Here is a 13,204-nt window from a genome sequence, read left to right as displayed (position 1 = left end):
CGTCATGGCAACTGTACGGAATACGCTCGCGCATTACGCAGTCACTCGCAATGGCTTGTTGACATTGCACAGCTTCTGGTTTTTGTTTTTATGTATATATAGTTGAATTTAATCAAACAAGAAACGTTTGCATCTTATTTACTGGGGAGAGAGCACATGGTTTAGGCTAGCTAGCTTTCCTTAACACGTTCATGCTTATGTATTGAGTTAGCTACTTTTCCTAGCTTTAGAAGGTTTAGCTAGTGTCAAGTTAAATAACTGACTTAAACTTCCACACTTAATCCTGTATGTGTTCCACTGTGCAGCAGAAAGGCGTGTGTGGGGACAATGGTGCTGAGACCTTTTGAAAAGTAACATCTTCAGTAACATCTTCAACCATCATGACACACGGTGAAAAAGGCAAGGTTCGTGATGATGACGAGATTCTCAAGGAACTGGTGAGAAATCAACTTTCTATATTTTTACTCTAGATTCTTACATCTTCCTAACTCATCTTCTGACTCCTGGCTTGTTCCATCTCACAGTGTATGGCCAATGGAGTATCTCATGACAAAATAGAACAGGAAGGAGCGTCTGTCAGCTCCCTGGAGATATTCTTCTCTGGTTTCCCTCGCATGGTTGGACTCTCGTTTTTCCCCAGGCTGTGTCAGTTGATCGTAGTAGGTCAGAACTTAGAGATCATTGAAGGTCTGCAGTGCTGCCCAATGCTCCGTGAGCTCTGGGTAGTTCAGTGCCAAGTCATGGTAAGGTGGTCAATTATTGAAATCAGTCAATGTTAAAACCACATAACACCTGAATGAGCCAAACAACTAATATTATTTTTTCGCTTCCAGGACATTACTGGCCTAGAGAAATGTTTACAACTAGATAAACTTTATCTTTATGACAATCAAATTAGCACGATACAGAATTTGCAAATGCTGGTCCAGCTACAAGTCCTCTGGCTCAACAACAACTGCCTCAGTGAGATACAGGTGATCTGCCTATGGTCTATATAGAACTAACCCCTTTGTTCATTATACATTTATATATTTTTCTGTTGATATCTGTTGTTGTCTTGTTTAGGGGCTTGACAACCTTAAAAAACTTAGAGAATTAAATCTTGCCGGCAACTGTATTGAAACAATTGGTAAGTTTCATCCCAAGTATTCATGGTGTGAATTAAATTGATTTTAACATGTTTTAACAACCTTTCAGGAGACATTTTGGAACCTAATGTTAACCTGCAAAACCTCAACCTGTCTGGAAACCGAATTAAATCCTTTAAGGTACTGTTAAATGTGTTAACCATGCTCTAATATGATCCCAGAACCAGGTAATTTCATCTGGAATAAATCCATTTGGCAGTATAAGTCTTCTTTAGAACTGAATATCAGTGGAAATGCGAATATTTGGGTTCTTGGATACATTGGAGTCTAATAGATTTATTTTAGTGATTGGTTGAGTAATTGATGAAGAACACCTCCGTGCTAGTTTCCACAGAGCAAAGATGGACAAAGATACTGTACTGTATATGGCTAAACAAAAGGAAGTTAGATACATCCAGGTGTTAATGTGTTTTCTTTTCCAATTTGAAAACGGTAGTTTTCTAGTTTTATAATTCTTTCATAACAATTTAACATGTAATATTTGTCTGCCTCAGGAACTGACTTACCTTGCTCATCTACCACAACTCACAGAGCTAGCTCTCAATGACCCGACATCAGGTCCTAATCCAGTCTGTCTGCTCTGTAACTATGCAACACATGTTCTGTATCACATGCCTGGCCTTCTCTGCCTCGATACTTACCATGTGTCGAGCAGCCAAGTCAAAGAAGTTGCTGAAGTAAGCTCTTATATTTGGATGTTTCATTGAATTTGGACGGCTGAATTTCTTTTCTTTTCAGTCCACCGTACTAAAGAAAGTGATGTACTACAAATTGCGTGTGCGCATAGTTCAGAGGAATCTGGCAGAGACAGTGCACAGGCTGATGGAGAAAAAACAAACAGAGCTCCAGATCCCTGAAGAAAGCATCAGGACGTTAAGTCATTCACTAAAAAATGTATTGTACTAACATGTTTTAATTTTAAGTTTGAACAAAAGCACAAAGATTATTAGACCATGTTGTTATGTGTTTGTGCAGCTGGAACGTGAGCTCTTGCGAGTGACAAGTGACAGCAAAGAGTCCACAGAACATTGCTCAGAGGATAACCAGTCTCGTAGAGTAAACTCTCAAGGTGAAAATAATGTCATCAGTCCAGAGTCAGAAATGGAAGAAAAAATCATCATGAAAATGGACTCAATAAAAGAAAGACTGGCACTGTGGGACCAAAAGATGAACGAGTAAGGTCATATGATGGTTTGGATACATGTTTGGATGTCATGTGTCTGCTACTATTAAAGCATGTTCCTCTATTCAGACTGGAAGCCCTCCATGATCGAGATGTTGCTCATATCATGAGCTGTACGGAATATGCCACCCAGTTTCTCTTGATGGAACTCGAAAGTGTTGGAAACATTCGTTTTGAGGAAGGCTGTTCCACAGACCCGTGGTACTTACTGTGTTATGTAATGGTCATGACTCATAACCCTCTTAGGGCTTACTTGGTGTTGATTATTTAGTTTTTTGTTTTCAACAGGTTTTCTTCCTGTTGTGACCTCCTTCATTCGCGCTTCTCTCACTCGGATTACAGGGTCTATGACATTACTGGAATAAAAATCAGCAAAGTTATTCGTATTCACAACACTGCTCTAAAGCTGCGGTTTGAAGAGAAACTTCAGGTAGTACTCAGTGACAAATCTTCATGCCTTTCCCAGTAAGTACTGATTGATGATGACAGAAATAATGTATTCACTGTAACAAAGTATATCACAGTATAACTATAAACTTTGCACTGTTAAACTAGGAATTACAGACGAAGACTGGATCACTTGTTTTATGTCCCTAACCCAGGAAAAGTTCCTGAAAAGGAGGACATTTTGCACATTCTAGAGAATGGCTTCAAAACAGCTGAACAATTTAAGGTACACAAAATGTATTTGGATTAGTTGGCAAATCACCTTCAAAGTTCTGTTTCTTCACTTTCACAATCTGCATTTCTTAAATTCTTTGTTCAACTGAGGCATTTTATAATAATGTTTACAATGTTTTTGGTGGACAGGCACTGTTCAACTAAATGAAGAATTTACAAAAACACACACTATGGCAGATTGCACAGTCATGAGTGCAACAGTGTCACAAAAACTTAAAAATGTAAAAATGCAATCAGTTTACTTTAATATAAGGTATCATTTAAGGATATAAGTATTGATATTGGGTTATTGATATATTGATACAGACTCATTAATGTGGGTATTGATACTGATATGCAAATATCAAGTATGTACATCTTAAACCTAGGTATTCATTTCAGACATGTCAGAGTCATTTTCTTTTCATTATTTGTATCAAACACATTGGTATAAAAATGACCCTCAAAGTACCTGTGGTATCGCCCACCCCTAATATCTACCAGGCTCTAGGAAGAGAAGCGGCTGTTCCTCTGTCCAACAGCCTGTATCTAAGTGAACAGAACCGTATTGCGAGAGCCAGGTCCAGTACCAGCCACAGTTCCTTCCATATGATGGATGACGGCCTTCTTAATGGTGCAGTTTTAATTTTGTTCTCATTTTCTAATAATTTACTTAACTTGTCTGATCAATTACTATAATTATCACCTTTGTTGAATATAGGTTGGGTTATTCTTTCCAAAGTATTTCGAGGAAACAGCACGCCAGTAAGAAATGGTGAATCTGTGGAAAAAAACAACTACCCCACAGCCCATTCTGTGTACCACAACATTGGCACTAAACGCAGTAACACTAGCGAAGGTAAGAAAACAGCAAATTGAGTGAAACAGCTTCTAAAATGAATTGTAATGTAATCTTTCTGTGTTTTTCTTCAAAAGAACCTGAGTCAACTAAAGAAGAGTCCTGTCGTCAGCAGAGAAAATGGTTCATGTTTGACAATGACCTCGTTCTACCAGAGTACATCGTATATTTTGAATATGTCACCATGGTAATTATTTTTTTAATTTAATTTAATTAATTATTTTTAAGTCAGATTAATACGTTTATTCATAACTATGTACCATTTTTATTAGAATTCAGAAAAGGCTAACCATAACACAGAGAAAAATGGTACTTCACCCAGTGCGATCATTGTGGACAGGGAAGTGCTCAAAATGGAACCAGTGCTAAAGCCACTGCCTCGACTGTTGAGCCTTGATGACAAAATACTGCTCAATGTGGCGCAGGCAAATGCCTTCAGTCAGATAACTGTAAGTCTCTGGAATTTATCTACAGATTCAACTCTAATGTTTTATCATTCATTCAATGAGTGACATCTGAGGGTTCAATCTTCAGGTGCTGAACCTACATGGCAACAGTCTGAGCAAGCTGAAGGACATTTCCCGCCTCCCAGCTCTTCATCGTCTTTGTATCAGCTTTAATGACTTCACACATCTGGATGACATCCGCCACATGGTAAACAATGTAACAGACTAGTTTGAATCATTAAGAATTAGTACATTCACACTAGGTTAAACTCTGATCCAAATGTTGATTTGATAACATAACAAATTATTTTTATCATCATGTAACTTAATATTTCAGCACAATCTTGAGTTTTTGGATGCTAGCTTCAATCGCTTGGTTACCCTTGAAGGAATGAGGGGCTTACCAAAGCTCAAAGACCTTGATGTGAGTTGGAACAAACTGACCAGGGCCAGAGAAGACATGACTGTCCTGACCAAGCACACAGCAGCTCTGCTTCGACTGGACACAAGACACAATCCATGGAAAAGGGTTGGTGCTAAAAAGTATCTCATATATTAAATTGCTTTATTAGTCTGGAGTGTGTCTCAAAGTGGTATCATCTTGTGTCTTACAGGCAGAGTCAGTCCGAAAGACCGTATTGGCAGGTCTGAAGTCCCTCACACACCTGGATGATGAGCTCATCACGGAGGAGGACGCTGCTGAGGCTGTGCAAGCTGCAGACACAAGAATCACTCAGGTGAACATTGGCTTGAGCGTATGAGTATGAATGAATGCTCTTTATTAAAGCAAAATCAGCTGTTTTTGTAATCATCTTTTACATCATTACAGACTTGTCTTTTAGTGCATTCTTCTACATTCACTGAACTTCCCCGAAGCCTCAGCCTGCTCTCTACTGCACACTACTTATGTGGACTCAGTCACGATACGTGGAACATGAGTCTTCAGCCAGACTGGATGTCAAAGGTGCTGTATTGTTTTAAGCCATTGTGTTACACTGCCTCGTATTTCATATTTGGCTTTTTAACCACTATACTCACATACAGCTTTTTGATTATTCATTGCATATTATATTGCGTTTGTATGTGTTTGTTTGAGCATGTCGCATACTATTCCGCAGATAACAGCCCTAAACCTTGATGGCCTGGGGATTTCTAAGCTGTCTAATCTTAGCGGACTGGTAAACCTGCGCTGGGCCTCCTTTAATGATAATGACATCACCAAAGTGGAAGGACTTGAACGCTGTCGCAAGTTAGAAGAACTTTCACTAAATAACAATAACATCACTACCGTCACTGGTGAGAGATACAACTCACTAAGTATTATTGCTTCGGTGTAGAATTTAACAGAAGATATAAATCCCTGTATTTTGTACAGGTATATTGAAACTTAGCTCTTTAAGCAGACTAAGTTTAGATGGAAATCAACTGTCTGTTTTGGAAGCTGCGGTTTTAGAGCAGCTGCCCAGCCTCACCTTTCTCTCTCTGGACAATAACCACATCACGTCTCTGCATGGGATTCAGAGAGTTCGATCACTTTTGGAGCTGTATATCTGCAACAACCACATTTCTACAACTCGAGATATATTTTATCTGAAGGTTTGCATTTAATTTGTTTCTTACAATATTCCATTCATGCTCATTTCATGCATTGTTGAATTACTGTCCATTTTGTAGGGATTAACAAACCTCATCATTCTGGATCTGCATGGGAATCCATTAGTTCAGAAACTAGAAAATTATCGCATTTACGTGGTCTTTCAAATACCTTCACTGAAAGCTTTGGACGGTTTCGCTGTGGTAAGAGGTTGCAAAGGTCAATAACACCTTTAATCGTTAGCTTTTCCTTTTAATATTTTTGGTTTTCATAGGAAGTAACTGAATGTGAAAATGCAAAGGACATGTTTTGTGGAAGATTAACGTCGGACATGGTGTCTGAGAAGCTGGGCCATTCAAACTACTCTGAGATTACTCATCTTTCCTTGCCATCCAGCTCCATTAGGTAATGACCTGTGTTTAGTGAAAAAGAAAAACAGATGTTTTTCAGATTATTTTGTAATTATTGTGGCCTCTACTCTTCCAGAGTGGTTGATCTGTCTCCAGCTGACTTGTTCAACAACCTGCGAAGTGTAAACTTGGATCACAACAACCTCACCTCCTTCTACGGCCTCATCTACCTGCCTAATATAAAAGTAATAATATAAAAAAACGTCCATACCTGTTTCATGCTGAAGCTTTAAAACATTAATTATACAATATTATCATTAACAGTCTCTCAGTCTGAACTACAACCATATTGAGTCCATGCAGCCACGACAGAAGGCCCAAGCTCACCTGACAAACCGGCAGATTCTACACAACAAAGTCCACTCCAGCGGCTACGGCCAACATGGACAGGCCAAGCTCAACAGGTTTCTTTTCACTCCTTTGTTTCATCTTTAAGTTTTTTAAGGATTCTTTGGTGGCTCGTAGGCTTTATTAGACAGACAGTATAATGTGAACTGGGGATGAGACTTTGGAAGGACGTACAGCTTGATTAGTTTCAAGAATTTCTTAGTATTCTTGTATTACAGTTGATACAGTTTCCTAGTAATTTGGCCTTGAACCTGTAGAGGGCAGCACTCTCCAATCCATTTGCCTCTGCTCCCTCTACGCTAATATTCAACAGTTGCAATACTGGCTGTACACATCTTGCCAATATCTTATTTATATGTACATCCATCCATCCATCCATTTTCTACCGATTGTTCCCTTTCGGGGTTGCGGGTGACTGGAGCTTATCCCAGTGACTTCGGGCCTTAGGCGGGGCACACCCTGGACAGTGGCCAACTCAACTCGTCACAGGGCCGACACAGAGACATAGACATTACAGACAGCCATTCACTCTCACATTCATTCACTAGGGCCAATTTAGAGTCACCAATTTTGCCTAACACATGCATGTCTTTGGACAGTGGGAGGAAGCCGGAGAACCCGAAGAGAACCCACGGTAACACGGGGAGAACATGCAGACACATTTAGGTCTTAAATAAGCAATAATATATGTGCATGAGTCAGTAACCATGCTTAGTGGAAAAAGTTATTGTTTATCTTTTTCAACTGTTCATAATAGATGACCCTCTGGTGAAGACTGCCAGGCTTCTTGTTGATTTCTTTATAACCCGTTTTGTTGTATAACAGATAAAACCAATACAGTTTTATGTAGCTCTTTTGTGACTGCTCTCTTTTGGTTTTATTTTTCTCCTTCAGGTGGTTTAAGCTCTGGTGGGTGAAATGAGGCAGCAGGAGCTCTGGGTTTCTTTCAGCACAGATGTTACCACTGTTTTATTTATTTTTTTGCTGGTGTTTAAGGGAAGCTGTACCATTTGGCAGTCTGGAGCCGCTGATGGGTAATCTGGAGGAGCTACATTTGAGTCACAATGGCATCTCCAATATAGCCAATCTTCAGCTCAGCAGGTTCACCAATCTGAAGGCACTCTTTCTTCGAGGCATGTATGGTTGACATAGTGCCCCTCTAACAAAGCCTGTTATTATCAACTATAGACAGTAAAAAGGCCTCAGACCTCCCATAGACTAGAGTCCACCTTAGACAAAACAGCACATTTTAACAATCTCTTTACAGCTTTGAGGCTGCGAGAGGGAGTTTTTCTTTGGCTTTGCCCCTCAAATATAATGCTTTGTCTGAAAATTAGTTTGGTTCTTCTCTCTGAAGAAAACAAGCTGTAAATGCCCCAGTATTTTATTTAACCCTTACTAAGAGAAGGCTTTTGATATATTTTCTACAATAATTTTTTTTAAATATTGTGATATCCTTTACCAGCACCAGCACAAGCCCATGTGATAATTTTCTGTATTTATTTTTAAGAAATGCAGTAGCCATGCATATTATATCATACATTTAAATTTAAATAAGTGTAAATATGCCATATTATTGCCTTTCCTGGCAGACATTCACACATCTGAAACCAATAAAGTACGGTATTTGTTTTTTTAGTTTAGACTAAAGAAATACCGACAACTGAGTGCAACAAAAAGTGTGGTAAAATACATTATTATTCCTTGACTAAAATCTGTTTGAAACTTTGTGTTCATAACTACATATTATTGTATTCACATTAAATGCTTATAAGAGCTTTCTTTGTCCATAGGCAATGAGATCAGCCAGGTAGAAGGACTGGAAGGACTCCACCTTCTGAGAGAACTAGTGCTGGATAAAAATAGGATAAAATTATTTTCAGAAACCTCTTTTGTTGGGCAGACTGCACTTGTAGATCTGCACTTGTCAGAGAACCGTGTCTGTGAGCTTAGCTACCTGGAGCACATGACAGAGCTGCGGAAGCTCAACCTGGGCTCCAACAGGCTACAGGTACTGTATTCCTCTGGGCCTGGCTTTTGTGTTTTTTCGAAGCTTTCAGAGAATGCTTGAGAGACTCACATTGCACTGATTTCTTAAAGAGACCATCAAGGTCACAGTGCTACCAACTTTTACTGATTGCTTTCTGTGCTAAATGGGTCAGATGTTTGAGAATGCATTTTATTCAAATTGGAGCAGTATTACTTTTGGCGTTTGCAAAGTAAGACATGAAGTATAGCAATCATGAGTCATTACCAACCCGCTGTTGCATGCGAGGGGTAGCATTAAGCAGAATCAAGTTTGATTGAAGGTCACAGATGTATGTATGAAGACAATCAGGATAACATGTAATCAGCCTCTCAGTCCACATCTCCTCCTCAATGGGCACAAGTCATTTGCACTTTTATGTCCTGTTCTCCTTCACGCCTTAATGTTTTCATGCATTCAATTAGGAAAATACAGCAATCATCCAGCACAGTGCTTCTCCCAGTGGGGGCCTCTTTTGAATCACAGCCAAGTTCAGTTATAAAGCTCTCCCTTGCTATGTGGCCTGTCCGGACTCTTGTGAGATTAATACAGGCTCACACAGTTAATCATGCACAAATGAAATATTCAATGTGCTGCATATGTCATATATATTCTTTGTCATAGAAACGTTTGGACATAATGTGTATCTGGCCTTTGACAGGAGATTGCAGAGTTGGAGAACCTAGATGTCCTCCCATTGCTTACAGAGCTCTGTGTGATCGGCAACCCCGTAAGTGTTTTCTCTCTTTGCTTAGGTCCGCACATAGAGAGACAGACAAAAAGCCTGAGAGGACACAACAGAATCCATTGTTGCAGTATTTCCTTATGCAGTCAAACGGACATACGCTTGTGTGGGGGGATAGATGTCACTAAGCTCCTAGTTAAGTTTTAGATTATTTTTTATTTTTCATAATAAATTGTCTATTTTTAGTAGAGCAGTACCTGAAACATTTATGAATTAAGTCTTATGGTTAGTGGCTATTTGCATAGTAAATTCAGTGCTTTGCGGCTTTATAAATGTATTTCCATTATTTGTTAACCCAGTGTTGCAGCTTCTGCTATGCCAAACTGGCCAACATCACATACAAATCTGCTGACAAAAAGAAAAAACACTATTGGCCTGGTTATATTACCCATCTGCAGCTGATGATGAGACCTAAGCCACCAAGTCCCTTGCTCTCTCTTTGGAGGTTCAAACCCAAGCCAAAAGTCCCCCATGAGACAGAATGTAAAATTATTGCCCACATAAAATCATTACTTTGCCACTCTGCTAATGCCGGGCCTCTCAACTGGACTTCTCATGGCATGCTCCTCCTTTTGAGTCTGGTTCAAGGCTAAAGACTCAGCTGAGCACATATAAGAGAATCAGATGGGTCTCACACACTGGGAATGTAGGAATACGGTTAAGTTCATTATCTTCCAATCCAAACTACAGATAAGAAGTAACACAACTGGTAACAACTCAAAATCTAGCCCAGACCATTCAGCAGTCCCATTTCCCTTCGGAGGAGTCTTCTTAAAAGTAATAATATGAATAACAATAACAGTAATAAGAATGATGATGATGAGCATTATTTGTTGTAGTTGTAGTTATAGTAGTAGTTGTTGTAGTTGTAAGAACCTATACAGACAAAACTACATTTATTAACTATCTTTGTAGGTGGCCCGTAACTCCGTCCATAGACCCCCTTTGATTCTGCGCTTGCCTCAGCTGCAGATTTTGGATGGAGTGGCTGTGACTGTGGAGGAGAGGACCAGAGCTGAACTGCTCATCGAAGAGTCCTCTGTAAGAACACGCTAGACTCCATCACTACTGGCTGTACTAGACCGTTCATGTCCACCTTTTTAACTACAACAAACAAACAAGTTCTATGGTATAAACAGCATCACCATCACATTATGTAAACAGTGGGCTTCTGTAAATCAGAATAACCCGGATCAGAGTCAGTGAATGTTAGTGATTCCATGCTGCTGTAATAAGAGTCAGCACAGTAATTCTCCGGCAGCTCTGAATTAAAAGCAGCCTAAGCCTACTGGCATCATCCTGCTGATTAGATGAAATGTGCCTGGCCGATAATGCACCAGTGGATTTAGCCCCTATTAGCCAGGTCAACACAACCCCCTCTGCGTGTTGAGCTAAATGTGAACATGAGAACAGTTTCCTCATTACAAATATAAACATCATGTGTTGTACTATATTTAAGTGTACTTTCTTAAACCCTAGTAGCCACAGTTTAGCAATAGTTTGCATAGAGAGTTTAGACCACCGAAGCTGAATGTATTTCTTCCCTCACAGCCGTGCACGCAGTTCACTTCTGAGATAAACCTGCCCGGACTGCTTCCACTTGTGTCACGTAACACAACATTACGAGCCATCAATTCAATGAGCGGAGGGCTACAGAACATGATCCAGGACATTTCTTTGATTTCTGTAGATGAGACCCAGACACATCAAAGCTACTGGTGTGAGTATAGTGTGGTATATCAAAAGCTTTGTACAAATGTATATGGGTATTGTTGGTGTAATCCCTCAAGGAGTTTTTCTACTATGGCCATTGTTGTTTTGTCAAAAAAAAAAAAAGTGTAATTTTACTTACCGGTAATCTACAGTTGACATGTTAGAGAATTCTCCAAAGTAATTTATCAAGCCCTTATTGAGACTAGGATTTAAGATTGGATCATTCTATGTCCACTTGATGTGCCCCTCTTTGGATAAACAGTGATTTATTATGCTGAGTCTAACAATTTTTTATTTATGATCCCAGATAATAAGCACAAACACTGGAATCCAGCACGGAGTGAGAAGAGATCAGTTCGCCGAACTGGAGGGAGCCTGTCCAGTACCGGCCTGAGTATGATATATTCCCAACCAGAGAAGCAAGGCAGGTCAGTCAAGACCCACAGATCACGCAACTGTAATCATAATTCCAATTGTGCATGAGTATTTTTGATTTTCCAGATTCTCAAATGGTGCTAAACCTCCAAATAGGTAATTTGGTGTGTTAATCCATACATCCGGAACAGATGCCTTAGCCACCTCAGCTGGCTCCTCCAGACGTGGAGGAGCAGCGGCTCTACTCCGAGCTCCTCCTGTGTGACTGAGCTTCTCACCCCATCTCTAGGGGAGCGTCCAGCCACCCTGTGGAGGGAACTCATTACCCAAAAGCTCATGAACATAGGTCATGGGCTATCTGAAAATGTAATGAAATAAAAAATTTAAAAATGAATAAACATAAGTGTCTGTTTTCACGGCAGATGACAAAAAGTGGTAATCTGAGGATGAAGGGTATTAGTGTCATTGCATTTGCTTTGCCATTGGTGGCTGCAAACAAGCAATAAAAAACAGCCACAGATGTAAGGGTGTGTGCGACTGGCCTTTCTCATCTAGTGAGGTCAAATGGATCCCCGACAAGTGGATAATCCAGCTTTAGCACACCTCTCTGTGGACAATAATCTGTCGATGCTCAGATAAAGATGTAATCTGGAGTAAGGTCCAAATGGATTTTACTGACTGTATAATCGCATAGCCTCTTTATAAAAGCCTGCAACTTTGGTGGGAATGAACCTTCCTTATCTTATATAATAACAGCTCTGTGTAAGCTAAGTCTTTGTTCATTTGAAATTACTCGCACTGAGTTTTTATATTTAATTTAAATCCATTGAACCACTCTTACATTCGTAAAGAAAGGATATGTCTTCATCTTCAGAATTTTATGATTTTGTAGAGCGTGCAGAGTGTTTGTCAATGGCAAAAGTGACAAGCTCTGCCCAAACAAACCCCTCTAATGCATGTACTTAACTTCACTTAATTTGTGTTAATTCCCAGAATCACGCACAGCTAATGACTGCTCCCGTGAGTGCACTGTCATTACTTTGCTATGGCTGACATCAAATGGCAGCTGATGGACTCAGTGAAAAAAGCTAATGCACAGATTTTGATGCTCAGTGCATTAGGTATTGCAAAGGATAATTGCACATGTCATAATTGTGCAGTAGAGTTGGTTTTAAATTAAATACCTTTCCGTAAAATACCATATACAACATACAACTGTTACATATTTTTAACAGTACAATAGTCTGAAATAGTTAATGTTTAGCAGTGCTTTTCCCACATTGGGCTGCTGATGGGAACACATGGAGAGTAGCTGTTTAATAGGATGGAATGTGACATGTTTTGTTTTGATGTGCTCGAAATAGTGCTGGCCTCAAGAGGGAGCTGGTCAGAGACAAGAGAACGCTCCCTGCTCTCCTGTGAAGGCTGTGGCTGTAATCTGCTGAACATGTTGGATTATATAGCCATGAACTCGTATAGTGAACACATGATCTGTATGGGGGCCTTACTGCTGCTCTACTGCCTACATGTGCTGTGTGTGCATTTGGAACACCATTAATCCAAGACTCTGAATAATTGCTCCATGAAGTGTGAGTGGTTCCTGCTCAGGTTCTGTGCTGGGGGTTGATGTTGTTTGGAGGATGATGCTTAATATTTATGCAAGGACAAATATTTTCATTTTAACACCAGACCACAGC

At 39.8% G+C, this 13,204-nt stretch overlaps 1 protein-coding gene and 1 long non-coding RNA gene across 2 annotated transcripts in view; one reads left to right on the top strand and one right to left on the bottom strand.

The window, feature by feature from the left end:
- The first annotated feature begins 304 nt into the window (after positions 1–304).
- On the top strand, positions 305–11,795 carry lrrc9 (leucine rich repeat containing 9). The gene is given in 32 exon segments (XM_072458360.1): positions 305–437; positions 525–743; positions 834–974; positions 1,066–1,129; positions 1,198–1,268; positions 1,643–1,825; positions 1,887–2,042; positions 2,124–2,323; positions 2,401–2,532; positions 2,620–2,796; positions 2,887–3,004; positions 3,496–3,625; positions 3,713–3,870; positions 3,951–4,037; positions 4,123–4,299; positions 4,385–4,504; positions 4,634–4,825; positions 4,911–5,033; positions 5,126–5,260; positions 5,415–5,592; positions 5,672–5,892; positions 5,971–6,093; positions 6,165–6,295; positions 6,377–6,485; positions 6,565–6,704; positions 7,645–7,781; positions 8,442–8,659; positions 9,336–9,404; positions 10,335–10,460; positions 10,971–11,139; positions 11,440–11,560; positions 11,634–11,795. Coding segments are annotated over 32 exon segments (4,416 nt in total). The 5' UTR covers positions 305–380; the 3' UTR covers positions 11,668–11,795.
- Positions 7,025–13,204, bottom strand: part of LOC140371073 (uncharacterized) — a 45,610-nt gene continuing 39,430 nt past the window's right edge. Inside the window, exon 2 of the long non-coding RNA XR_011928424.1 lies at positions 7,025–7,127. This is a non-coding gene — a long non-coding RNA (uncharacterized lncRNA). The remainder of the gene's footprint in view (positions 7,128–13,204) is intronic.

Source organism: Eucyclogobius newberryi, unplaced genomic scaffold, assembly GCF_026437365.1.
Source record: "Eucyclogobius newberryi isolate DKJ021-1_F unplaced genomic scaffold, fEucNew1.0.hap1 SCAF_21, whole genome shotgun sequence".
In the NCBI taxonomy this organism is placed as follows: Eukaryota; Metazoa; Chordata; class Actinopteri; order Gobiiformes; family Gobiidae; genus Eucyclogobius; species Eucyclogobius newberryi.
This window is presented reverse-complemented; position numbering and strand designations above follow the sequence as displayed.